The sequence below is a fragment of the Orbicella franksi genome, chromosome 14 (genome assembly GCF_964199315.1).
Source record: "Orbicella franksi chromosome 14, jaOrbFran1.1, whole genome shotgun sequence".
In the NCBI taxonomy this organism is placed as follows: domain Eukaryota; kingdom Metazoa; phylum Cnidaria; class Anthozoa; order Scleractinia; family Merulinidae; genus Orbicella; species Orbicella franksi.
In genome coordinates this window covers 14,553,275-14,581,274 of record NC_138158.1, presented here as the reverse complement: position 1 = coordinate 14,581,274, position 28,000 = coordinate 14,553,275, and the positions used below count along the sequence as shown (strand labels likewise).

At 37.9% G+C, this 28,000-nt stretch overlaps 2 protein-coding genes across 2 annotated transcripts; both read right to left on the bottom strand.

Annotated features, from left to right (window-relative positions):
* Window positions 1-15: 15 nt before the first annotated feature.
* Window positions 16-5,726, bottom strand: LOC145467247 (uncharacterized). The gene is made up of 4 exons (XM_081450798.1): window positions 5,556-5,726; window positions 4,905-4,983; window positions 794-1,189; window positions 16-401 (listed from the first exon to the last, which is right to left on the bottom strand). Exons 1-4 carry the CDS (start codon window positions 5,724-5,726, stop codon window positions 16-18), a joined length of 1,032 nt encoding a protein of 343 aa, XP_081306924.1.
* Window positions 5,727-8,065: 2,339 nt separating this feature from the next.
* On the bottom strand, window positions 8,066-19,199 carry LOC145467349 (adhesion G protein-coupled receptor L4-like). The gene is made up of 17 exons (XM_081450900.1): window positions 18,852-19,199; window positions 16,503-16,873; window positions 16,310-16,369; window positions 16,012-16,201; window positions 15,465-15,572; window positions 15,158-15,245; window positions 13,999-14,089; window positions 13,864-13,916; window positions 12,739-12,868; window positions 11,428-11,531; window positions 10,040-10,142; window positions 9,750-9,900; window positions 9,583-9,664; window positions 9,403-9,469; window positions 9,139-9,224; window positions 8,501-8,621; window positions 8,066-8,185 (listed from the first exon to the last, which is right to left on the bottom strand). The coding sequence occupies exons 4-17, from the start codon at window positions 16,103-16,105 to the stop codon at window positions 8,129-8,131; spliced, it is 1,335 nt and encodes a 444-aa protein (XP_081307026.1). The 5' UTR covers window positions 16,106-16,201; window positions 16,310-16,369; window positions 16,503-16,873; window positions 18,852-19,199; the 3' UTR covers window positions 8,066-8,128.
* Between the last annotated feature and the right edge of the window lie 8,801 nt (window positions 19,200-28,000).

Below are 28,000 nucleotides of genomic sequence, written 5' to 3'. Positions count from 1 at the left end.
TATTAACATAACATATTAATGCAACTTACCAGTACCGGCGTTACCGCAATACCTACGATTGCAGGATGGCGTCTTCCGTAAGTTATAAACGTAATAACCACTGCAGTTCTTTACGTTAATGTTGAGACTCCAGCCACAGCATTTTTGTCGCGAGCTAAAACAGACTCTACGAGTCACAACACCTTCCATGACAGTTGGGTGTGCACCAGAAAGCCAACCTGGATGTCTAGTACCGCAGCGTTCAATGAGAACACATTTGTCCGGGATCCGATCCCCAGCATCTCCTTGGAAACGGTACCAACCAGCTACCAGTTTGTCATCGCATCTTGGATGCGGCGTTAATTCATATCCTTGAGCACGGTCTGTTTCATTCAGAACGGTGTAATTTGCACAGCCATCCACTTTAAATAGAAACATACTGTTCAGTTATAGCTAGCCAAAAACTATATTCTTTGTTTAGGATATATCTTTTTTCTGCACAGGCTTGCCATATGGTCTTACATGCCTGCTTACTTTAAGTCACTTAGATCCCGCTATTACGACATCCTATCCAGTGTCCTAGCTAGTAAGAGGCAAACCGAGGCACTTACATGCCTCAGTCTTTTTTGTTTGTTTGTTTGTTTGTTTGTTAGTTAGTTAGTTAGTTTTTTTTTTCTTTTCTTTTTCGTTTTTGTTGTCTGTAGTCATCATAAACACCCTTAATACCTAGGAATATAATTTTACCATGGACGTTGCCTCAATCATAACTTTTTTCTGGCTACGGCCCTGCTATCATGAAATGAATGCAACTTACAAACACCAGCATTGCCGCAATACCGCAATAAAGGCACCCTCAAATAAGGCATCGCCAATAAAGGCATCTTCTGTAACTTATACACGTAATAACTACTACAGTTCTTCACTTCAATAGATTGATTCCTCCAGCAGCAGTTATCTTTCGTGTTATAGCAGACTTCACGTGTCACCACATCCTCGGCGACAGTTGGGTGTGCACCAAAAAGCCAAACTGGATATCTAGTGCCGCAGCTCCACATAAGAACACATTTGTGCGCTATCCGATCCCCAGCAGCTCCTTGGAAACGGTACCAACCAGTTACAAGGTCCTTATTGCTTCTCAAATACGGCGGAAATGCGTTTCCTTGAGCGCGGTCTGCTTCACTTAGAACTGTGTAATTTGTACAGCCATCAACTTTAAATTAAAGTTAAAAAGAAAAAAAAAAAAACATACAAAAAAAAACATACCGGTTAGTCATAATCGTAACAAAATCGTACTTACTGTTTGGTACGTGTATCTCATGTGTTCAGGTTTATTTTTTAGCATTTTCTTTGTTGTGACTCGTTGTGTCTTTAACATCTCTATTCTGAAATACTTCGCTACACCTTTATCAAGTACATGTGTTTTCTTTTATCTTTACGAATTTAGATCAGTGTTGTGTAATAAAGTTTCTCTTTTGAAATCTCCACTGTCTTTTGAAATAACGCAAACGTGGCTACCTCTACTTGTTTGGAGTTAGAAAACAAATATCCAGCTCTGTCCTATATAGCAAGCAAAAAAAGTTAAATAAAGAAATAAATAAAATAAAATAAAATCGATCTTTATTTTTCCTTTCTTTTTGGTAAATCTTGCATCAATTGCATAATATCTGTCCCTCAATACTGTGTCTTGAATGCTTGTCTCTTCTTCGCAAGGAGAACTGAACTAGCGGAACTCAAAGAAACAGAACTTTATTCCTAGCAGGGTAGTATCTTTTTTTTTTTTTTTTTTTTGCTCGGCGCTACTGCCACATAATTTTCAAGATATCATCGTTACCTGCTTCTGATATGTTACCGGTGCTTCGCAGTAGCAAGATGGTACATGTAGTTGCTGAAATATTTTATAAAAGTTAAATTATTAATCACGCTGCTTATAACTACTGCTTATTTCTAACACCTCTGCTCATTATTATCAGAAATACAACAGTAAAATACATGTTGACCGTGTACGATTTTGCTGCTAGACTACAGTCTTTCCAGTCGACGTTTTCAGGATGACAGGCTGTCGGCTGTTTATTTCCCATCTGACAGAATATTTGTTCTCGAGAAATGTACTCGTTATCCAAAGGAGAAAAATTTCTTTGTTAAATGAAGTCCTGTCTTAACAAGTGATCATGATTAGGATTATTTAGAAGTGACAAATACTTTAGGACAAGCAGAATTACAATCTTTTAGAACTAAGCTGACTTAACTTAGCTTATTAATTCAGAATTGTAAAATAATTTCCATCATGGCAGCTTCCATTTTTACTTCTTTTCCTTTTGTGTATTTGACGATAAAATGTAGAAACAGACCAAATCTAAAACCATGTAAGGCAACTCGACACTATTAACTGGTTTAAGGATTTAATTAAACAAGCGTTTTTGAAACAATGCATACTTTTTTCGCCTTATTTCTTGATACGATTTATATTTCACACTAATTTCCCGTAGAGAATTCAAAACATAAAACCCAGTCAGACATTAGATCAAAATATCTTAAAGAAGTGGTGAGTTATAAAGATGAACATAATGTCTCGAAACTATTTTCTCCATAATTTTAAAGCCAGAAATAAATGAACATAGGCGTGCGGGCACTTTCGGTTTGCACAACGCTCGAAAGCGTTCATCAAGAGTGTTGTTTCAACGCACTCGAATCGCAGTGATAACAAAAACGTTCACAATTCTCACATCAAATGGACCTGCTATCATTCCAAAAAAACGTTATTTTGAAACCTCGCATACTTCATGACCTCACAGCATAGTAAAGTCTGAAACCTATAAAAGAAACAGTTAATTCTTCCTCGTACGAAAAATCCAAGAAAATTTTAAAACGGTCAGTCTTTGTGGAGCCATTCAAAACGGCTCTTTTCAGAGCCACTACAAAAAAAAAACAAAAGTCTTGGTCATCGTTTGCTTTGATTCTTTTGTTATTGTTTAGTTGATGGAAATAATATCCATCTCGTGGATTTCCACGATACACTATTAGACGATAGTTGGCATTCAAAGCAGAATAACTGGATCCTCAAGTCATTTGACCTCAACTCCGTTCAGGTTTTACAAGGCAAACGTCAGAGAAAGTATCCTTCGAGCCTGGCCTTGACTTTTCGAATGTCTTCTCCCGAGTACTTCTGCCCAAATCATCAGCGATTTGCCCGAAAAATTTCAACAATTTCTGAAACTGGGGGGCTGGAGACTCCCCCTCCCTCCCCTCCCTCTCGCTCCCGTACCGTAAGTTTTTGCCCGGAGAATACTTTGTCACCTGCTCGGAAACTACACCAAATAATCCTTGACGACAATCTTTTAGTTTTGTCAAATTCAAGCTAAGGTTGGAAAGAGTTTTCTGTGGACAAAGATTGGTAGAAAATTTTAATTTTACAAATTATGTGAAAATGAACCTTAATAGCTAAGAAAGAGAATTTTGGCACTGAACCATATTAGCATAGCATTCACCTGTAGTCTAGAATAAACATAACTGTACTCATACGGGAACTTTGAGAAAAGGGGAAGAGAGATTAAATTTAAAAGAAAGATACCTTTATTCCGAAAAGCCGTTTCGGGACGAATAAAGTTTGTAAGTATGAATGTATGTATGCAAAGATAGACATGTCAGCGCTGAAGGATTGAAGTTAAACGTATAATAGCGTACTACCTTCGCATAAATTATTATGTTTATAATTATTATTTTGTTGGTATGATCGAAAGTATAAAGCTTGTAGTCGAATAATCCGTCTCTCTCTTTTTTGTTCTTTTTGTCAACTTGCTGTAAATGCAGAGCCCCAAAAAACCTTTATGAAACGATGTCAGTGGGCGAAGAAAATACCTGTTTTGCTTATCTCCAAAGAGAAATATTATGGGTATGAGAAAATACACATCTGCTCGCTTCAACTTCAAGAGTTAATTGCAATACTTTTACACCGTACGTGGTCCTCAAGATCACCTAACAATACCTTACCCAGGACAACCAACTTATCATAACAAGAAAATTATCAAAACTTCTTAATCCAGTAACCAATTTAAGATATTTTAACATTTTGTGGTTTCGTGACAACAAAGTAGAACTTTCAATTCGAGAAACAAGTTGAAACCCAGCTGTCAAAAATCTTGTCAATAGGATGTCAAAACTTAATCAAAAATTCTGACGTGCCAGCAACAGTACTCGGCAATCCTCATCAGGAAGTTAACTTCTTGACCAGTGAATTCAAAAACCAACAAATTAATTTAACAACTACTCAGTTTCCAGAGGAAAAAAAAGCAAATGATTCGCCACTTTGAACAACACTACCGTGTTCTAAACATTATGGAAAATTTGATTTATACTTACTCAACAGAATGCGTGCTAACAGATGTCCGGTCGACATCGAAAAGTTCCTTATCCTTTTTGCTGATTTAAGTTCCTCTCAGAAAAAACGAACGTTGTATATCACTTCATAGTTAGTCCATGGCTCTCTCCTGTATAATTGTACGGATTGCTCCACTTTTGACATTCGCATGTGGGTGACTCTGGCAAAGATGATCACAATAAACTAGCCAGTTTGTATAGAGGAGATAGGCTGTCATGTAATGTCTTCGTACAAACGTTTTCCAATAAAGGTTGTGTGACGTCATCGAAACTTAAAATGCGGGATAGAAGGGAAGTTGTCCCTGAATTAGCATCTAATACTGGCGTGACTTGTCATTCTAAAGAACATATGATGGAGCTCAAGCAACTCGGATATGATTAAACAAATGAAATGCCTTGGAGATTGACTAAAACGCCATTAATTAATGTTTAAAAGGGCTTTTGAGGCAAGAATTGGTCCATAAACTTGTAGTCGTAACGACAAGTCCAAACAACACTGACAAAGCAGCGAAGAATATGGCTGACTAAATAAATAGGATGTGTTAACTGACATCCAATGTTGTTATCCTGGCTTAGCCACAGTTTATTGAAGTCGATGTCGTCAGTCGCTTCATGGTTTTTACAAATTTTCTAAAAAACAACAACAACCATGAAGATTCAAAGCAGGGTTCGGGTTTTTACGAATCCTTTCTTGAAGAATTCATAGAGCCAACTTAGACTGTACATACTGCTCATGCTCACACCTGCCGTATGTTTGATATGCCTAACTGCTAATGACAAGAACTGCTTCCTAACTATGCACAACTCTGAAGCTGCTTGAGATTGAAGTGACAAAGTTGTGTGCATCACTAAAAATGCGACCCAAATTGTTTTTTTTTTGTTTGTTTGTTTTTGAGTCGAGATCATTAAAATACTCTGAAATAATGATAATTTAAATAAAATAAACATAAAGACAATAAAAAACAATTGTGCACCTCACGTTTACATTTACGTTAAATTGTTAACGTGGTAAATTTTTTGTGGAAACAATAGCCTTTTTGTCCACAGCTTCGTTATTGTAATGTTGATTTTAGTAGCAGAGTGACGCTAGGTTCATCCAGCCAGCCAAGAATTGTAGGGCCTGGCCAGCCAGACCGCTTCTCTGGGGGTCTAGAGGCTTCTTCCAACAATCAGATAAAAGTAGAATTTTTTTTTTTTCCTACATAGACTTCTATCCATAGGCGTGAGGGCTGTTGGGGTTTTGGAACTTTTTGACGGTACTTGACAGAAAACATTGCGGGAGGTTTCAACCCTTGTCGAGTTCTTTCCATAACGCTTTCCTCGTCATATCGAATGATCTGAGGTTTCCAGGTATTCCTTTTTGGAATAGCCATATATCGGCCAATCAGTATCGTGTAATCCACGAAATGGTTATTACTTCCATTGCAAATTTCCTATCAACAAAGCAATGACAAATCAAAGCGAACGAAGAGGGTTTTTTTTGTTTCGTTTTGTTTTGTGGTAGCGCCAAAAAGAACCGTTTTAAAATCTTCCTTGTACGGAGGAAGAAATAACTTTTTCTTTGCCTAAAATAAAGAGTTGGATTTGGGTCGAACGCTTAGGCGTTACAGTAAAAACCCGCGTGTCTGGCAAAATTGGTTCTTGTATACTGGAGTAGTTATTGCCAATTTAGGCTAAGTAGGTTCTCCGTTAGTTTTAATTTTTCAGACTACTTTTTTCCCCTCGTATCTCCTCTACGTGTAGAATTTATCCAGGTCTACACCAATGAAATTAACAACACTAATCTCGGGCACATTGTTACAAAACCTTACACTCTTACTCAAATCTAGCCCTCAGAGTGATAAGGTAAATAAAACCTTGGCATTGCCAGTAAGATTATAGTTATTGCAACTCACATGAAGTACTTCTCAAGCTAAAGTAACTTTCATTAATATTTGTCTTAGATTTTCAGGGATCCTTTTATGATTTACATGTGTACGGCTATTCGATCGATATTCGAATGGAAAGTACCAATGTAACATTTTGGTTTTTATTGTTTTTATATTACTGGTCTCCCAAACAAAAAGTGATATCAATATTTACAATCTATTTCGGACATGCATAATGCAACTTACGTTTAACACTAGAAAAGCTGTAACACTAGAACAGTTATAACCAGCCAGCCGCCGGGGGAGTAGGAAGTAATCCCACTATGAAGTGACTAGTATTCTCTAATGAATGGTGCCATTAGGTAGAGGCGTGGGCTCCCGGCAGAGGGCATACCTTGATCTGGCACAGTTTTGAAATACCATCTTGAGGGGTACGAATACTTCAAGTCGCTTCATGTGAGAGAAACCGGGATACACTCCGTCCTGATGGGCCACTTGACTCGTATACAGACTTAAATGTAAAAGCCACGAAAGGCAATTTTGACCTTATTGGGCATCGTGCAAATGAGTTACAGGTAAACTAAGCGGGTTTACCTCTGCAAATGGCTGAACTGTTCAGTAATTAAGCTTTGTACATAGTTGAACCGTATAATTATCAAAAGCTTCATCGTGATCTATTACTTATCAGACTAGAAGCTGTCTAATAAGACAAAAGAAAGAAAAACCCGAAAACTTTTTTTTTTCTTTTTTCACGAAGAGCTGAAATTTGTTTCTTGTTAGAGACCCTAGTTTAACTCCTTCAGTTTAAGTGGGATGCCGGTCAACTAACTAGGTCTAGCTTAGTGCACTGAGCACTATTAACAACAACATTTCAATGTTCGAACACTACGTAGAATGCTAGACTAGTTAAACGTTTATAGAGAACGTTTCCGGTACTACTGTTCGTATTAAACTTGAGGAACACAAGCTATCAGATATAACACTGACGCCCGTTAAAACTAACAGAGATAGAATCCAAACGAAATCTTGCCTCATTCCTAAGAACAAAATAAAAGCTTGCTTCAGCACTCGGTAGCAAAAACAATAAACATATTTTAACACAACTTGTTCTTTACTACTACGCTACTTAGGTTGGAAAACTTAGTTATTTATCATTTAGATAACAGGAAAACTCGTTGATAATCAGTTTGAAGAACAAACTAAGCTCATTAGCCATAGGGTTATACTAGAGTAGCTGAAAGTTTCCTCTTCACTGCTCCTTCAGCTCAAACACGCCGCTACATGACCGCAATTCAATTATTTCCGCCGTGCCGACAACACTTGGATTGACCATTGAAGTTTTCCTGGAAGGGCGTGGATCGTTTACTGCTGGAAGAATCACATTTAGCTTTCTTTTGAACCGCTCTCTTCTAAACTGCAGATTTAATAAAACAACAGAATTGATTGAGAAAAAATGTCTCTTACTTTTGTTTCAGTTGCACTTTGCTTTATAACGTGTTGTTTGGTTAGCTATTCACAAACTAGTCGAATTCGTTCCCAGTCCCTCCAGGGATCAAAACTGCACTTGATTAGTTAACCCGAGGCAAGTGAGATTTCCGTTATTTCTTTTATGTATTCCCAGTGTCTCGACTAGTTTTTTCCGACAATCCGACAATGCTGGGAAATTGCCGGTGAGGGAACTTCCTTGCTGAGAGGAAAAAAATGGAGTTAACTAGTTTTCTCGACGGCTAGCCTATTTTGAGTTCATACTGTCACGGTCTAGATCTGAGCTTCGTTACACAATCTCGAGGAAGATTGCGTGACAAGTCCAATAAGCCTCTACGTAGTGGGCTACACTGCGCCAAAAGTGATACTGAATCACAGATAACAGATGAACTGTTTGAAGAAATTTATTTTCCTGACTGTCTTCAGAATCCTCTCACCTGGTTGTTTCTTGCACAGTGTAGGAGAAAAATCAAGAGCCTCTTCAAAACAAAGGTATTAAAATAAACAAATCATACACGCATTTAGGTAGACCAAGATAAAAACTTTTTTCAAGACCTTGGTATACCGACAATCAATTGTTTTCAAATACTGACTGAGAGCAGTAAGACTTATCGTTATCAAGTATAATAATTTCTCATTTAAAAACAGCAAACACACAAGATTACACACAGTTGTAATTAAAGGTACATGTCGGGAAAGCGATTTTTGTCGAAAACAAAATCTATATCAAACCATTAATTAAAAATGCATTTAGGAGTGCAAAGGCAATTGAACTGTAGGAACAAATAACTCACCTGAGTAGAGTTGAGGATAGTAAAAATGTAGATGAAAGCTTTGTGCAATGGCGTCAAAAGACCAAACAACCACGTGATCCCAAGCAAAGGACTAATTACCAAGCATGCTTTGATGCCAAGTCTGCAAAAAGATGATAATAATGACAATGAGTTGATGGCACGTAGACGCATCACAAATTTTCGATTTCATTGCATTGAATAAGCGATATAATAATGCACATACATGTACGAAAGAAAAAAAAAACCTATCTTCCAAATATTTTTTGGGATGTAAATCAACCGCGTTACTCTCTCAATATAAATAGACCATATTCGTGTTCTCGGTATTGGATTGGAACTGGCTTGCAACTGAGGCTAATGGCTAATGCGGGGAGTATTTTCAAACGCAAATAGCATTTGTCCCTTTTTAATGATATTTCCCCTCATGAACCTCCACTGCAAGCTAGTTCCAGTTCAATACCGAGAAAACAAATATGGTCTATTACATTAGTGAAGAAAAATTCATTTCTAAATGTTCAGTAAACATCAGAAAAAAAAAAAAAAAATTAGAAGCATGGATTGTATCAAACGTTGCTGAGCTAATTCTTGTTGTGAGAGTTAAGCAAACTATGTTCCTTTTCGGTAAATGTTCTTCTTACCGTATCTGGTGAATATTATTATCTCCTGTTGTTGGCTGCATTGAGGTAATTTCCTTTACGACCCGAACTAATATCAACAAGTTGAACTAAAGAAAGAAAACAGAACATGGATTTTGGCTTAAGTTTTATGAATAAATCTCTATATACGGCATCTGTTAAGGCATATCACGCCTCAACCGAAAACATCATTATCTATTGAACTTTATTACAATGATTCGATGCATTTCAAGTCAAGAAGACTAACTAGGCAGTCGTTTTACTTACGGTTTGAATGCCCAACACGATTGCGACAAACGTCCAAATCAGATTGTTATGCGAAGACATCCAGCAGCTTAAAGCAAAAGTAAAAATATAACAATTGATACATAGGACCTCAAGTTCTGAAATCGTGACAGAATGCAGTAAATAAAAGAGGAGGAACGGAAACGTTTGCAAAGCGCTTACTAATCATCATCGACAAAACTATAGATTCCATCTTTTCCTGCAGCAATGCTCAGCGATATGGCGACAATGACAGCGGGAAAACCTGCGGTAGAAGGATATTGAGGGGAAACAGATTGCAAGAGTGTAGCAGAACAGATACTGAAGCTAAAAGGTGCTCAAGAACTTACCCCATGACATCACGTGATGCATGCGCATCTTGTTTTCGATGTTGTAAACCTTTACAACCAGCAAGTAAAGGTACATTCCCTCGGCGAGCATCCAACAGAAAGCTGCCATCAGAAAGTACTGCAGAAGCGCGGCTACTGTAACACAAGCACCCTGTAATGTAGCCCAGTACATTAGATATTGATATAGTAGCTAATAGTGTACATTGAGTCGTCACTTCATGGTGTTTACATCCTCTCACAGCTTAGCCACCACTCTAACCTTTAATTCTGACCTTCAAAAGGCTTCTTACCATGTTTTCTGTGGCTCCAATTCCGGAAAGAAATAGTATCTGTCCAGTTCCGAGGGATCCAGCCAGACTCATTCTGATTTGGGATAGAGGCTGATGCACATCGCTGATCGGAAAAAGAAAAGCAAAACAAAACGCCAAATGTGAAGGTGAATTAATCAGCATGACACGAGCGTGGGACAAAGAAAAATTCTGAGTCCCCGACAGGAATCGAACCCATGACCTCCCGAACACCGGGCGAGCGCTCTATCCACTGAGCTCCGAGAACTCATGGAGAGCAAGGTCATTTAACTGAGTTCATATGTGATAGGTGTCCTGCATACTGCTAGGATCAGCGCTATCGAATTCATCGTGAGTAGTGATAAGTTAATTCACGTTCACATTTCATTACCGAGCTTAAAATTCACCATCTTTATTAACTTATCACTACTCATGATGAATTCGATAGCGTTGATCCTAGCAGTATGCAGGACACCTATCATATATGAACTCAGTTAAATGACCTTGCTCTCCATGAGCTCTAGGAACTCAGTGGATAGAGCGCCCGCCCGGTGTTCGGGAGGTCATAGGTTCGATTCCTGTCGGGGACTCAGAATTTTTCTTTGTCCCACGCTCGAGTCATGTTGATTAATTCACCTTCACATTTCATTACCGAGCTTAAAATTCACCATCTTTATTAACTTAGCAAAACGCCAAATGTGAATAATTTAAAAGCTTACTGTTAGACCTCGACTACCATGGGTGATAAGGCCTTTTCTGTCAGGACAAATGAGCCAAGAGGCGAACCGCGCGGAAAATTGTGTGTGGGAGAGGGGGGGGAGGGACCCAACTTTTTAATGGCAAAACATTTATACCAATCTTCCAAATAATTTTTTTCAATATTGTGAAACTTTTCCATTAGTAATTCCCAAAGTTTTGCATTATTTTGAGTTAACTGTGTCAGGCATCATGTCTTAGAACACACGATTCCAACACTAGAGCGAAACTAGGCAGAGCCTGGGTGAGTCTAAGGTATATACATACATACACACTTTATTGACGCTCCCTAAGTGGCTTTTTCAGTTGCAATATAAACGAAAAATACAAATAGAAATACTATAATAGCAATAAATACATTCAGAAATGCTATAAAGATTCAAAAATACGGTAAATAAGAAAAGATATTTCATTCAACCTACTAAAATATTACATTCAACGAAAAAGCGCTGACCAGTTGATAAGCGGCAAAAAGGTATGGTCAGGCGTATGTCCAGGGTGTTAGACGATCTAGTTTCTGTCTAGATCTACTCAAATACTTCAAATGTTAAACATGTAATTCATCTTATTTAGGAACATGCAGACAGTACCTTTGTAAACGTTCTAGGTATTTGTTTAGTTATTCTCTTACTCACGTGAGAATCGCATATGCTATTATAGTCATAGTTACTCCTGTTATGGAGAGAGCTAATCCCACGTAAGTAAGAATCCTCAATATCTTCTCATCCGTCTTTGTAAGCTTCCAGTTTATAAATTAGCAAAAAAGAAAGAAACAAGATATTACAACATAAAGATTTGACTATTTTTTTTTAACATTTCCTCATACCTGCAGAACTGTTAATAGACAATGTTCCTAGAATTTAGGCAAAAAACAATTTTGGAATTACAATAGGCGCGGCTACCCAATTTGCTTGTAGGTTGAGTATGGGTGGAAAGTCCGTGTCGGAACACACAAAGACTCACGGCGGTCAGTGAGCTGTATTTTGAGGCACTTTAATTTTAGAGCGTCTCTATACATTAGGGACTATACAAGGATACCGGCGAACTGTTGAACGGATAAAAGTGAGTTAGATATGCCATCCAATTACTGCAGTATCAAATCCATGTGGGTGTCTGGAAAACCCAAATAGCGAATAGCGAATAGTCGCCGATAGCGAATAGCGAATAGTCCCGAAAAGTGGCGAATAGTGACGAATAGTCGTCAATAGTCACCGCTTTAGATCTTATATCCTGCGTTGATTAATTATCTTAATAAGCAACAGAATTTCAGTGAGTTTATTATCTTTTCTTCTCTGGACTCAGGCTAGGGCTGTCCATCACCGAAATTATGAAAACAGAAAACACAAGGACAATCTAATAAAGACGTATTTACGCTTTTACAGCGGTTAAAACAGACGAAATTACGTTTAGATACATCTTTTGTCCTGACAAGCAGTGTGCTTTTTTTTAGCGGGAAAACCCCATCCTACGTTGCTGCGAGGTTGTCTGCGAGATACTAGTACCCTATTTGCCACGGTTCGCCACTATTTGCCACTATTCGCCACTACTCGAGACTGTTCAACACTATTCTCACTATTCGAGACTATTCACACTATTCGTACTATTTGCTATTCGCTATTCGCGGCTACTAGCTGTTCGCTATTCGCGACTATTCGATATTCCCTATTCGGGTTTTCTAGACATCCAATCCACGTCGCTTCGATCAGTGACGACAACTTCTTGCAGGGGGTACCACCTCGAAACCCAACTACAGATTAGTCTAAAATTACCGAACCGCGAAAAGAACTCGAAGTTTTGTACATCGACCACTCCCACTTTTTTTGTTGTTGTTGACCCGCCCACATTCCGGTCGACGTGTTGCTGTGAGTTGACTGTAAGGTGGAGTGTTCGATGTATAAAAATTCCAGCCCATTCCATGGTTCGGTGATTTTCATGGTACATCTTACCCCACTGTTGGCATCGCTATAGTCAAATAGAACAGCAAAGTGAGTCAAATGATTGCAACTGCATTCCGTTTCTTCTCCATTGCTCGTCGATTTCACAGCATGACATCCTTCCCTAGACCATCCGTCAGGACTTCAAGGAAACCGATTCAGATTTCGAATTTTTTTTTATTGTTTTGCACTACTTACATACTGCTATAACAATCAATACAAGAACACAGAAACAAAAATTACAATAAATGGCAAGTAAAATGCGCGTAATGACCAAAGTAGCTAATAAGGCTTTCGGGTTGGTCATTGCCACGTTAAGGGCCAAGTCGCACTGGAGGGCAATTTCAGATTTGTTCTGGACAAATCCGACTTGAAATCGGCCAGTGACAAAATATTTTTCCGGAAAGCTACAGTCGCACTTGCGAACAAAATCTGTGAACAAACACCACGCCATCAAACATGTAAGGGCCTGGCAAAGGATAGATCCATCCTGGTGTGGAAATTCGTACGGGAAAAATTGGTCGCCCGCACCGGGATTCATGTTGTTGCGAAATGAGAACGTGATGAATTTTACCGCGAAGTCTATCGCGTAGAGACTCTGCTACATATCACCTGTCAAATCATTTCCGAATCAAAACACCCTCGCTTTTGGTTTCTAAGATTTGTCTCAATTTGGCCTGCTCCAGAGGTAGTCGACAGCATCTCTCAAGTTTGTCCGTCCGCGACCAAATTTTGTCCTTTGGGGAACAAACCGGTCGCACTTAGTTTTTCATTGCGATGACGGATTTTTGACATAAGTAAACAGTTCTGTCCTCTAGTGCGACTTGGCCCTAAGTCATCTGGCGTAGATAATAAGCTTATATAACTACATGAGGAAAAGAAAAACACAGTGCAAAGTGTATTATGTAAATTATGGTAAGCAAAGTGTTACGTTATCTCACTATGCCGAATTTCCACAACTTGAAAGGAAAGAAAAGATAACACAATATTTTGATTCCTTCTTTCTTCAGGAGAATAAGCGAACATATCGCTTATATAAATGACAATCTTATTGCTTACACTGTGCCCTTGTTGCTCGGTGTCGAGCAACATTCTACCACGTAAATCTTTACTTAAAAATTGTCACCTGATACTCACCTCCTTTCGCCGACGCCAGTCCAAAACACACAGACTCTCTTGCCGTCTGCAACCTGCTTAGAACAGATTTAATTTCAAATCTTTTTTAACTGAGTGGCTGCAAAACGACCATAGAGCATTTGCTTTTGTGGTTACCTTCAGGTGCCTGAAACTCAGGGCGACGTTCTCCATTAATTTTCCCGGCTTTGGATTCATCGTGACTGCCACTATTTTGGTACCGAGTCCTCTACATAAAATATGAATATGAAAATCCAAGATAACCAATCGACTTCTCGTAGTTTTGGAGCAGCAGATTCATGTACATGTAGTAGTTTAACTTATACACAGGTTTTGCAAGCTATTGCTGGGGCGTGCATGGTGATACGTTGTTGCGAATCACTGTAAATTTTATGAGTTTATATGTAATGTACCTGTCTGTACGGAAAATAAATACAGTAGAAAGTGACCTCCCCTCGCTTCGTGCGTGCTGTTGAATTTTTGAGCCTTTCAAAGCGATTTCCACGTATTTTAGTCTCACATGTACGGTCTGATTACTCTTGAAACTCCGGCTAACTAAGCAGTCACTCGTCGAACATGTACAACAATAACTTTAAGCCCGTTTACACAGGATTATTATCGCGCAATTCAATGCAATTTATTTCGCGCCGGAACTGCAAATTCAAAATCGCGCGTAAAAAAACAACAAAAAACAAAACAACAAAAAAAAAAACAGCTGTGATTTCAGTGTGATTCTAAAGAGATTTGGAATTTCGATCGTGATCAGAACCTGATGCAATTTTGCGGTGAATTCTGATGAGAAAAGTGACAATCATGAACAAGGACGGACCCCTAAGGATGTAATTTTTTTCTAAGAATACATTTTTTGTGAGTTTGAGTTGTGCCAAATTATTATCACCAGTAATTACTAGAAGAATAAAAAAACAACTGAAAACTGAAGCCATGGACGAAATTCAGATAAACCTCGGAAGATAGCCGAGGGGAATTTCATTTAGTGCTCGAATACAAGCTTAATGTTATTTTCTTTCGCCTTCATTGAGAACTGGGACAGTGTCTTTATCTACATTTACACGTCCTTGACAAAAGCAAAAGAAAGAGTAACAAACCGAGCGGAAAAACCTTTTTTTGTGACGTATTCAAAGAGAGCGCGCCTGCTGTGTAGAGAAACTGCTGCTCAAAGTTACCGTTTCCGTAGGCTGAAATACAATCGCGGCGGGTCGCGGCAATAAATCGCATTAAAATTGCATCGAAATCGCAGTTGGTTTACACTTGCAATGTCGGCTCTCTGAGCTGTTACCTGGAGTTGTCATGTCCATCTCTATTGGAGTGATTAGCTACAAATAACTCGTGAAGTTCGTTGTACGCAATACCAACTACGACCGTTTCTAGATTAAAACAAAAAGAACGTTACATTACAGAAATGGACAATGAAGACTATCCTGGTAGACATAGTGTAAATGCCGTGATCTGTTGAAGGTGACTTTAGCTAGAAAGCATGTTATAAGCAACAGTAAGACAATAGAAGGATTAACATAAATTAAGTAGAAACGCTCCTATTTTTGCAACGTTTTCAGGTAGATGTAGAAAAGAATAACTACACAAACCATTGTCGTTGAAATTAGCGGAGGGAACTTCGATAAAGGCTTCTCTTTTAGGTTCCTTGAAAAGAAAGTCGGTCGCATTTTGACGTGAGCCTCGCCGAAGAGCCAAAGCTGTAAAGTAAGGCGGACATGAAATTCAATAACTTTTACATTACAAGATACATGCACACAAAATACATGTTTAAAACAATGCGATCACAATTATACAGCTTGAAACCAATAGATGAAAATCGATGACTGAAACATGAATGACTGACTGAGTAACTGACGGACTGAGGGACATGCAGATTGACTGACTGACGGACTGACTAATTGGGTGACTGTTAATTGATTGCCTCTTGCTTGCTTGCTTACTTGCTTTTGCTTAATCGATCGATTGATTGATTGATTGATTGATTGATTGATTGATTGATTGATTGATTGATTGATTGATTGATTGAATGAATGATTGGATGAGTGAAATTATGAATGATTGATCGAGATTGTGATCATTAGCCATGGGAGTAGCTGCGAACGTAGACAAAAAAATAAAATTGACATGACTACTCACCAAGGCTGTTGGAAACGATTCTTATTTGCGGCGTTAATTCGCTGAGATGGTGATTGCTAAAATTAAGCAAAAATCTCTCAAAGCTAACTGACATCCTAAAGACAGAATCCCTTCGCGATTGATCTTGAACATCCTCGATATCGATGTTTTTATACAGCTCGGTGATGTTTGTAAATAAACTAACCGCCTCCTAAAAAAAAATAAATAAAATTGTTTTGGGGTATTATTTCATCTAAGAAATCACCTCAAACACAGTTAGCATATTATAGGCCAGTAAATTAACGAAAAGAATAGAAACCTGCAAGGAGATGTTTTGCCTGACATCTAATTTGTCCAATGCAGAAGTGAATTTCTGCTCCTGGGTGAAGAAGATGAAAGTCACATTCATGATCTTCTATGTGATTTGATGTATGTGAACAAACACAAAGAGCGTGGAAGGGTTAAGTAACCAACAGTCCACGTTGTAATTAACACCTGCGGTTAATACTTACCAATGCTTTTGTTGTTGTTGTTTTTGATGTTGTTGCAGTTGTTGATGTTGCTGCTGTTGTTGATGCAGTTGTTGCCGTTGTTGTTCTTGTTGTTGTTGTTTTTGTTAGTTTTGCTGTTGTTGCAGTTGTTGTTGTCGTTGCTGCTGAAGATGTTGTTGTTGCTTTTATTGCGAATGTTGCTGTTGCTGCTGTTGTTGCAGTTGTTGCTGATGATGTTGTTGTTGCTGTTTCTACTGTTGTTATAGCTGTTGTTGTTGTTATTGTTGTTGTTGCTTTTGAGTTGCACGTGTTTCTGATGCTGCTGCTGTTACTGTTGATGCTGTTGTTGCTGTTGCTTTTGTTTTTGTCACTTTCTGTTGATGTTGTTGTAACTGACGTGGGAATAATTACGTCACATTACTGCTCTGTTAGTATGTTACGTAATAACTAATTACCAAAGCGAAGACGAGCAGAAACATCAACAACAATCAATCAACACTAAACGTATACGCGTAGCGCCTAAGAGCTAAGTAAGCTCGATCAAAATATGGACGTGTATGTAATAAAAATATATATGAAAAAGAATGCTGATCACCTCTATGAAACTTAAACTAGGCTGATATTTAGGTATGAACTCTAATTCGGTCGACAGAAGCTACTGACAAACAACAACTCGGTAAAATTAATCGATCCTTAAAGATTTTGTGAAAACCTGGCTTCAGCACTGCCATCAATAACAAGATCGTTAACTCACCATCATGTTCTGTAATTTTTTTCTAAAATTGATATCTTTAAGGAAATTTCGGCAATTCATTAACGAAAAAAGTCAAAACGCTTGTTCGCTGTTTATTTGTTAGGGAGAAACCGTGGCTTTGTTTTCGATCTTCTATTGCTGGAGGGTTGCAGGATCCGCTTTCATATCTTCGATTCCTAGAGGGCTTCAAGAATATATAACTAATGGCAATAAAACTTCGCTAGTTTATATTGAGCAATTAAAGGTGTTTTCTTTGAGCTTCAGATAAAGTTCTAAGGACAAGAGTACCCCCTCCCCCCCCCCCCCCCCCTCTCTCCTCCTCCTCCTGTTAACAGGATTCATGGTTAACTCGCTGGACTCAAGATCGAGCGGTGCGAACTGGAACCTACTCGTCCATTTTTCTTGGGCAGCATGCTTTACTCTCAGAAGTGTATCTCTCCGTCAAGGTGAGCAAATGAGTAGACTTATGAGCGTGTCCATGAGATAACCAGGCAGGAAGACTCGAAAGCCTTCCTGTCTTACCATAACTTAAAATGAGCAAGAAATATCTAGCTAAGAATTTTTCTATCGATTACGAATCAACCTTCGGCGAATGGAAGCACTTGAGACATTTCTATCGTACTATCCATGTTAGAATTATGAGTGTTTAATTTGTTGTTGCTCATTGCAGATGTTTGCCATGAATTAAAGTTTATTTACAACACTACGGAATATGCATCTTTTCATAATAGATCCAAGGAATCAAATTTCCTAATTTAAATCATTACTGCGCTTTGAATTTGATAACTGTAGAACATGACTCAGGGGATTTCATTTTCACATAGCCTTTCTTGTTAAATAAATAAATAGGTATCAAATGGACATTTTTTGGAAGGGGTCCCCCTGCTATTTTTGTCATAATCATTCAATTTGTGTGAAGTTTGAGCGAAATCGGTGTTTTGAGCTGTATCACCTCCTGCCTGGTTCTGTTTTCTCATGGACACGCTCTTAATTAAAAGCTATTGGGCAACCGTGCGATTTACCGGCATCCCCCCCAGGGAAAGTACGAGTATTTTTAGTCTCTTGATGTTAACATAGGCGCCATCTAAATCAGCTACTTAGCTCGAACGAAGAATTTACCAAATGTTTATCTTGTTTGCTAATATTTTTTCAAACATTAAAGACTATAAACCCGTGGCTAGGAACTGAGTGACACTACAACTTATTTTCCGTTGTAACGTCTTCGCTGCAAACTCAGCCACTATTGCTTTGCTCCTGTTCCCCTTGACCACTACGTCTGCAGGACCCCATCCTGTCCTCAGATATGACCAAGGATTTATTCGACCAACTCCATGTAATCTGCGGCACTTCATGTAACAACTGCATTCATTTGAGAACTTATTTGCCAAATTCAAAGGTAAATATAAGAGCTGTCTTTGTCGCCGATGTCTTCATTGCTTAAGCTTAATTCCTAATGATTCTGGGTAAAACCTCGCTCTGAGACTTATGGAGAACGGCGAAACTAACCAGTTAACCAAGGGAACCTAACGTGTTCTAGCCTCTTTTGAAAACCAAAATAATTGTATTCGCCAATTCCTGTGACCAAAATATCCAACGAGGGCAACCAGTCTACTTACCAGCACTGGCACTGCCACAGTAATGACGTTTGCATCTAGGGTTCTTCTGTAACTCATAGACGTAATAAGAACTGCAGTTCTTCACTTTAATTAGGCTTCTCCGAAGGCAGCAAGAATTATTACCAGTAAAACAGACCTTACGAATTACCGCGCCTTCGGTGACTGTCGGGTGCGAGCCATTAAGCCAACCTTGGTACTCAACACCGCAGTGTCCTTTGGGAACGCATTTGTCTGTTATTCTATCCCCCGAAGCTCCTTGGAAACGGTACCAACCAGTTCTATGGCATGTCCTAGTACTGTGCGATGCACCTCCCTGAGAGCAGTCTTCTGCACTCAGAACTGTGTAATTTTTACATCCTTCCACTTAAATAGGAACATACCGTTTCGTTAGTTCTAAAACTCTGTTTTTTTTTTTGTTATTGTTTGGTATTTCATCTTTTGTGTTTAGATGATCCACTCTTTCATGCATTTCAGAATTTTACAAAGTATCAAACCGTTTTATAAGTTTAAATCATTTAGATTCTGCAATAGGCCCTTTGCAGCTAGGCCATCACGTGACCTACTATTCATAAAATTATGGAGTGTTAAAGAATGCCAGAAATGGAAAAGGCATGCTGAAAACATGAAAATGGACAACTTTGAGCCTTCTGGCAATAATGAGATTTCATGACGGTTTGAGTTTTTAAAATATCAAGATTTGTGTGAAAAAAGTTCAAGACCTTGCTCTCCAGCAACATTTTCCATTGATCTCTTCTAAATTTGCCGAAAATTCAAACATTCGTATAAACTTACCCTTTAATGCCAGGGGCCTTAAACTTAGCAATTTTGCTATGCAAAGTGGCCATTTCTGACATTAAGTAACACAACAACACTCGATCCCGGCAGCTACTTGGAAACCACCCAACCAACCAACTCATCACCAGGTCCCGGTCTCATCTCATCCCACGTTTGTCATTGAGCGTGGTCTGCATCGTTTATTCACAGCCAGCGGGGAAAACTATGCCAGTAAGCTATATTGTCTCATCTTCATTTGTTTTTAGGCTTATTGTGTGAGCTTATTCTTTTTCTTTTCGCCTAAAATACATATTCTAAACCAATCAGAGATAGATATTAACACAACATATCAATGCAACTTACCAGCACCGGCGTTACCGCAATACCTACGATTGCAACGAATCCTCCGTAACTTATAAACGTAATAACCACTACAGTTCTTTACGTTAATGTCGAGACTCCAACCACAGCATTTTTGTGGCCAACTAAAACAGACTCTACGAATCACAACACAAAATTTAAACTGACTCATGGAGGGCGCCCTCCATGAGTCAGTTTAAATTTTGTTTCAACCGCCGCTATGCGCACAATCTGACGATCGCTTTAAGCGTAGTGAAACTCGAGTAACTGTAGTTTCCATCTCAATTTGTATGTATGAATGTATGTATGCAAAGGAAGACATGTCAGCGCTGAAAGATTGAAGTTAAACATATGATTGCATACTACCCTCGCATAAATTTTTACGTTGATAACTATTATTTTGTTGGTATGATCGAAAGTATAAAGCTTGTAGTCGAATAATCGATCTCTCTCATTTTTGTTCTTTTTGTCAACTTGCTGTAAATGCAGAGCTCCCAAAAACCTTTATGAAACGATGTCAGTGGGCGAAAAAAAAATACCTGTTTTGGCTAGCTCCAAAGAGAAAATTAACAAAACTTCTTAATCCAGTAACCAATTTAAGGTATTTAAACATTTTGTGGTTTGGTGACAACAAAGTAGAACTTTCGAGAAACAAGCAGAAACCCAGCTGTCAAAAAAACCCTGTCAATAGGATGTCAAAAATTAATCAAAAATCCTGACGAGCCGGCAACAGCACTCGGCAATTTTTATTGAGAAGTTAAATTCTTGATCAGCGGGTTCAAAAACCAAGAAACCAATTTAACAACTACTCAGTTTCAAGAGGAAAAAAAGCAAATAATTCGCCAGTTTGAGCAACACTTGGGTGTTCTAAACATTATGGAAAATTTGGTTTATACTTACTCAACAGAATGCGTATTAAGAGATGTCCGGTCGACATTGAAAAGTTCCTTATCCTTTTTGCTGATTTAAGTTCCTCTCAGAAAAGCGAACGTTATATATCACTTCATAGTTAGTCCATAACTCTCTCCTGTATAATCGTACGGATTGTTCCACTTTTGACATTCGCATGTGGATGACTCTGGCAAATATGGTCACAATAAACTACCCAGTTTGTATAGAGGCGATAGGCTGTCACGTAATGTCTTCGTACAAACGTTTTCCAAAAAAGGTTGTGTGACGTCATCAAAACTTAAAATGCGGGATAGAAGGGAAGTTGTCCCTGCATCTAATGCTGTTGTGACTTGTCATTCTAAAAAGCATATGGTGGAGCTCAAGCAACTCGGATATGATTAAACAAATGAAATCCCTTGGAGGTTGACCAAAACGCCATTAATTAACGTTTTAGACTATACTGAAAGACATAAAAGGGCTATTGAGGCAAGCTTTGGTCCATAAACTTGTAGTCGTAACGACAAGTCTAAACAACACTGACAAAGCAGCGAAGAATATGACCGACTAAATAACCAGGATGTATTTATTAACATCCAATATTGTTATCCTGGCTTAGCCACAGTTTATTGAAGTCGATGTCGTCAGTCGCTTCACGGTTTTTACAAATTTTCTAAAAAGGGCACCATGAAGATTCAAAGCAGGGTCCGGGTTTTTAGGAACCTATTTTGAAGAAATTATAGAGTTGATTAAGACTGAACATACTGCTCATACACACACCTGTCGTATGTTTAATATGCTTAACTGCTCGATTACCCAGGCAGTGAGGTCAGTGAGGCCTGGGCTTAAATTTCGGCTCCGTTTTTTTCTTTCCTTTTCCTCGTTCAGTCACAAATCGCCGTCTGGTCTCTAACGCGCTTGCGTCACCTCTGCATGCGTACAGCACATGGAATTTACAGAAGTTGCCGTCGTGAAAAGTTAGCACGGATTCCTTGATTTCTAGGGCGATGAAATCACATACAAACGAACGCACCGTTCGCGGTAGACCAACACTAAAGGACTTTTTAACCGTTTTCGCAACGGGTCGGTCTGCAGCCCTTACGAGAGATCAATTTACGAGCGAAAATTTTGAGTGAATTTATCCAGAGGCATGTTATACCAAAGGCGCCATCAACCGGGGCTATCAACTCTTCGGCTTGATAAAAAGCATTCTCATCCCCAGAGCCTCCGCTTCTTTTGGTCACGTGGTCGGAGAAACGGAGGGCTCTGGTAGCAGCCATCACCATGCATGCGTAATTTTGGCCTGCATATCTGCTCAAGGTCAGAAACTAATCCTGAGAGAGGGGAGAGAGGAATAGAGTGTATTCTTCAGATGTAAACAGATCGGAACGTTGACATGTGTTTTCACTTTGCTGATGTTAAGTGATTTAGAGTTAAAAAGAGAGTAGAAAGCGGCCTTAAATGCCGTCGCCGCTTCAAACACGATTGCCAGCTTGTGTAATATTTTACCAACGGGTTTCGCGTTGCATTTTGTGGAGGACCGTCAAAATTCAGGGATCGATAGCTGTGTTGTTGTTGTTTCTTCTCTTCATATACGATGAAAAGGAGAAGTTTAAAGAGCGGGGTGCAGTTGTTAAAGCTTTCAAGCAAAGTAATCAGGATACGACATTTATTACGTCTATCGATGACACGGTAAAATTTGTTTATGGACACACGGAAGCTTTTGTGGAACTCAGCCGTGGAAATTGCATCACTGACCAGAGGATTTAAATATAAGCCGTGCTGACAGATGAAGGGAAAATTTTTTAGTGGTAAGAACTATTTACTTCCTGGTTATTTACATAGGTTTGTAAGCTGCAGCAGAATAAATATCTGTTGAGCTCAGGAAAGTTTTGTTGTATTGGAGTTTTGTTTATGTTTCCTTACAAGGAATGTAATAAAGGTGCTCACTTTCATATGATCTTTCGTGTCCTCATTTTTTCAAGTAACCCTATTCTGTTCTTTTTTTGTTGTTGTTTACAAAAAAGGGGTCTTACACAATCAACAGATCATTAAACTGTCAAATTAAATCAATCAATCAACTTTTATTGTGCATTATTTGCAGAATTAATTTACATCAGTACTGTAATTAAATAAATATGAGAAAAGAAATCTATTTTGCATATGGCTATGGAAAGAATAAAAAAATATGTGTGTGGTAACCACGGTATAGGGTAGTAATTGCCTTTTGAAGTGGTTACTACCATGTTAAGAAAAACGCAGAGGAAAAAAAAAAAAATAAAAGTCCTATGCCAGTTGTTATAGCGTGTTTATATGTGTGCTGGGGGCTTCCATAATTGCTCTGCAGCAATTTTAATTAGCTTATTTGGAACGACTAATGATGATTTTTGTGCATTCAGGCTTGAGAAAAGCCTGCAGACATTACAAAACTAGATATAGGGCTATTCCCACCATTTTGTCCGCCACCCCCTACCTTTGTTGATATAATTGTTTTTGTTCATTTTATACCTTTCAACCAGCTTATATGAAGCTTAATCTTTTGGGTGCTTTCAATAATAACAACAATTTATTTCAGTATTCCCATATGAGTACATGGTTTTACCAAATATATAATACAGCTAAAATGATGTAACTATAACATAATTAGTATTTGGCATTGGTATACATGTAGAGGTTCATGATGTGAAGAGAGTGATTCATATTGGTGTGCCTCAGTGTACATTATGGAAGAATGTTTTTTTAGGAAACTGCATGAACAAAATGAATGGGAAATAATGCAATGTCATTGCTCTTTTACAATTCGTGTTACTTCATGGTAATAAGGCTCTTCAGCCTGTGATACAACCATGTACAACAACAAATCTCGAACGCATACTTTCTACGTCTTGTGGTTGATCAGAACATCGACCACATAGCTTTACTACAGGTGTATTAACGATGGCTTTATCTCCAATCCTTTTTTTTTCAGTATTATTCATTGAACTGCAAGAGCAACATTCCTATTTGAATTATCCATATATGGTCATCCTTCAAGGAATTTATGTAGTACTATTATGGTCTGAAAATTAACAAAGAAGAGTAAATAATGGAAATAAATAATCTTTCAAAGGCTAACAAAAAGATTATGATATTTTTCTTATGGGAATATTAATGTAACTCTGTACACCTATAATGTTTGATTTGTTTGTAGTAGAGATAATTCCCACATTACATTTGGAAACCCACTAGTCTGATGATTCGTTATCAGTTATACATGTATAAATAATTGTCTCTTATATTTGTTCACAGTTATTTGTATGGATGGTAAATAATAATAATATTATTGCTATTTACTGACTGATATTGTGACGGAATAAAGTTTTGCTAGTTGCAGTTGCTTCCTAACTAAAGTGGGGAGAGAGGAAAGGGCCTCAAATTTCAGCTATGGTTATCTATGATTATTGTCCTTTACACATCATTTCCACAAGTTAATTGTTAAAAAAATTAATTTGGGTGGAGGCTCTAAAGCAAAACTAAACTCTTGCCTGACCACAAAAGGTTTGTTCGTGTTTTTTTTTTTTTTTTTTTTTTTTTTTGGGGGGGGGGGGGGGAGGGGGGCAGACTATAGGAGAGGTCTCAATAATAAAGATAGGGAAGCTAAAAAACAGATATTATATATATCTATAGCAGCAGAAGCTTCTTAACAGATAGTAACAGATACATACATAACAATATGTCGAAGAAACAAACCAAATTTCATGTTAAGACCATTTGCTACATCATCCAGGTACGTAGCAGAGTATTATAACACGGACCTTTGACTCACTTTGGCAATTTAATATTAATATCAATACATTTTGGACTGCTAGAATCTGATCTGCTTGATCTTTCAGAGAGAGAAAAACACACTCACCTTCGGATTTCCAGTGCCACATTAATTTGCTTAGCAAGAGTGATATTTCTTCGTCTTTTCACCTGGCTCTAAGTTTCCTTTTGAGCTTTTCATAAAAGAAGACAAACGTTTCTTGAAACTCACTGCCGAGTCGAACTTAATTTTATAATTTCTTGGGGTATGGTCAGCGACAAAGTAATTGTTGTATTAGCTGGTTGATTCTCAGAGTTTTAAACGTTTCTTTCCACCTTCTCGGCTGCTACAATAAAGGACGATGATCACGATCGAGAGTGACATCGTTGCAGGCGACGTACTTCTTTGGTTACGTGGAAACTTTAACGATTCCTTCGGATCGATCGGGCATATGAAACTCCTTCTTAACAAAAGGTCTCTCATATTTCTAGTGACCACGCCCACAGTAGATCTCGGTCAAAATATTCGTAAAAATTGTAGTTTTTCCTTTCGTTTGCTTTTTGTTTGAAGATTCATGGCAGGTTACCTCCAGAATTCGAAAATTACATGTTTAACACATATCTTTTCCTTTATCTTGTTGTCGACTGCTGAAAAAAATCCACGGACTTTGGCGATTACTTTTGGCAAGTTGAGTGTTTTTTACAAGGCCTACAAGGGGTAAAAATAGATCGGACGGGGAAAACTAGGGCACAGCTTCCTAGTGCATACTGGGATCGCTTAGTTAGCGCCAGATTTCGAAAAATTATAGATTTCCCCGCGTTTCGATACCAATTTCATCAATATTGATCGAGATTTTTCCACGAACCCATGGCCCTGAAGTTTCACTTAGTCGCGTGTTTGTTGCTGTTGCTTCTGTCTTCAATACCGGGCAGCAGAGCAATTGGCAATACGGAAGGTACGGGAAGCAATTCTTCGGCAGATGCTGTTCTTTCATTCCTATACGAAATCCACAAGTAAGAGTGCCTATTAATATTATCGTACTTCTCTGAACCTTTTATGTCCGTTTGAAGGTTTGGTTCGGGTACTGAGGACTAGGATAGGATTCGTATAAAAAGGTACCAGACGTGAAAATATTGTTAGGTTAAAATCAGCTCCCTTACCAAAACAGCTGTATTTTTAAACTGATTTTAAACTGTTTTGAACGTATTTTGACGATTTAAACAGTATCTTGAAGTCACTATAGGGTATTTTTGCTATTTTGTACAAAATTCAAAATTTTGCTTCTTGTTTGTAATGTATTTCAAGTATAGTTAAAACCTACTTCATGACATTGGAATGATTTTCACTCTGTTTTTAACGTAGTTTGAGCTCAAAACAGGGTTTAAATAGGGGATTTAAAATCTATTTTAATACTATGGCCACAAAAATTTCGTTCAAACAGTTTAAAAATTCTAGTTAAACCCTGTTTTGAAAGTTACGTTGGCAATGGCCGTAGGTTTAAAAAGTATTTTACAAATTTTCAGTGTTAAAATAGTCTTTAAATAGGATATTTAAACTGTAGTTGACATGTCAAGAACATAAAATATGTTTTAAATAGGAAGTTTAAAACCTATTTGAGATAGCAATTCATATTATAAGCTTTAAAATACAACCAAAACAGTCTGTTTTAAACATATTTTAAGTTTTAATCAGGCGAGTATACTATTTAAATAGTAGTTTTAAATAATGTCAATAATGTCTATCTTAAAAACAGATTTTAAATACACTATTTTTGCACTATTTATAAATCTAGCCCAATGGAAATTTATAATTCAATCAACATAATTTGCATCCCCTTTTTGAAAACTGCTTTAGTGTGTAAGCTTTTAAGACTCTCTCAATATCAAAATCAATCAAAAATTTAGCCAAGCCAAAAACATGAATCTGTAGACAAACAAACCTTTTCGCAAAATAGCACTCTCTTGCCGCCCTGCATGTACATGTATTCCTGTCTTTCTTTTTTTTTCGAAGTATCAAGCACTGTTTATAATCAAAATGGCAGGAAAAGACTGAACAACTCCAGGACCTCCCAGAGGAGTTTTTCGATAGGCATTAAAGTAAATCCCAGTCTTCTCTAAAAGGACATGGTCACAGATGCCATGTTTGTTCACAAGTGAGGTTCAGGTTGAGAGCGTGTGCTAGGCCGCATGTACATGCACAATATATAAGTTCTATCAAAAGTGTCATCACTTTAAAAATTTACCAGGAGCAATCAAATCTCTGAAAGCAGCAACTAATAACTCAAGGAAAATTGATCCAAGTAATTGGTTGACATTACTTATTACTGATTGGGGCTACTCCTAATGGCAAAACATGCCATCACTCACAAAGTAGACCAGAATTAAGATCTCACAATCAAATCACAAAAAAATCACATCTACTCAATATTAAAAAGAAAATTTCAAGGTACATGCAACTAGCTTGCAGTAATTAGCAAATTATTGATTGTGGTCAGTCATCATGTACGTGCTTCAAGATTACATAATTTACATACATGTAATTTTGGCAGAAAGTGTCCCACTCACAGTGTGCACGTGAAAGATCTCAAAACAAATCACAAGAAATGACAACCACTGAATATGAAAAAGAAAATTGCTTGTAGTAATCAGCCAGTTATTTATTGTGGTCCCTCATCATGGTATACATGCTTCAAGATCTTGCAAAAGTGCTGTCACTCACAAAGTACACCAAAATCAAGATCTCACAACCAAATTCCTTTTTTTTTTTGTTCTTTCAAACAATTCTTTTTTTCCTGTTTCCCATATGAGCATTTACAGTTTTCCAGATTTCACAGTCATTTAATTTTGAAGTCAAAAGTGGTTTGAACTAATATTTGTGTACAACAGTTTAGTCATTATTGTTAACAATGTAGGAAATCCATTTTTTTTTTTGTCTAAACAGTTGTTAATGATAAAAGTTGTTGTTCCAGTCTGTTATGAGCAGACTTATGTTGAATTTAGTGGTTGGTTTCAATGACAGATGCTGTGACCAGTCTAATATTATGAGAGTCTGTGCTCTGATCTGTTAACAAGAGGCATTCACTACTAACATCACAGCAAGCTGGTAAAAAGCGCCAGTTCCACAATAACTGTGAATAATAATTATTATTGGATGAAGTTGAGCAAAACATCGTGATTTGTCAGTGGCAGGCAGATCAATTATTTCCTGAAGCTGAAGGCTGAGGCAAATAATTGATCTGTGACCACCCAGTTTGGTTTCACATTTAAATCACTCTCTGACAGCTCAGGGAAGCGATCTGCCATTTAAATTATTTCACCTGAGAGTTTGGTTTCAATTACGCATG

Excerpts from the sequence above, each read along its gene's own strand:
- LOC145467247 (XM_081450798.1), bottom strand. The coding sequence starts at position 5,726 with ATGGCTATTCCAAAAAGGAATACCTGGAAACCTCAGATCATTCGATAT. Across the intron at positions 1,190-4,904 it reads CCAGGATAACAACATTGGAT|TTGATGGCTGTACAAATTAC; the intron begins GTCAGTTAACAC and ends TTTAATTTAAAG. Across the intron at positions 402-793 it reads TTGCGGCAATGCTGGTGTTT|TGGATGGCTGTGCAAATTAC; the intron begins GTAAGTTGCATT and ends TTCTATTTAAAG.
- LOC145467349 (XM_081450900.1), bottom strand. The coding sequence starts at position 16,105 with ATGTCAGTTAGCTTTGAGAGATTTTTGCTTAATTTTAGCAATCACCAT. Across the intron at positions 10,143-11,427 it reads ATAGCATATGCGATTCTCAC|CGATGTGCATCAGCCTCTAT; the intron begins GTGAGTAAGAGA and ends TTTTCCGATCAG. Across the intron at positions 8,186-8,500 it reads CTATCCTCAACTCTACTCAG|AGGCTCTTGATTTTTCTCCT; the intron begins GTGAGTTATTTG and ends TTTGTTTTGAAG.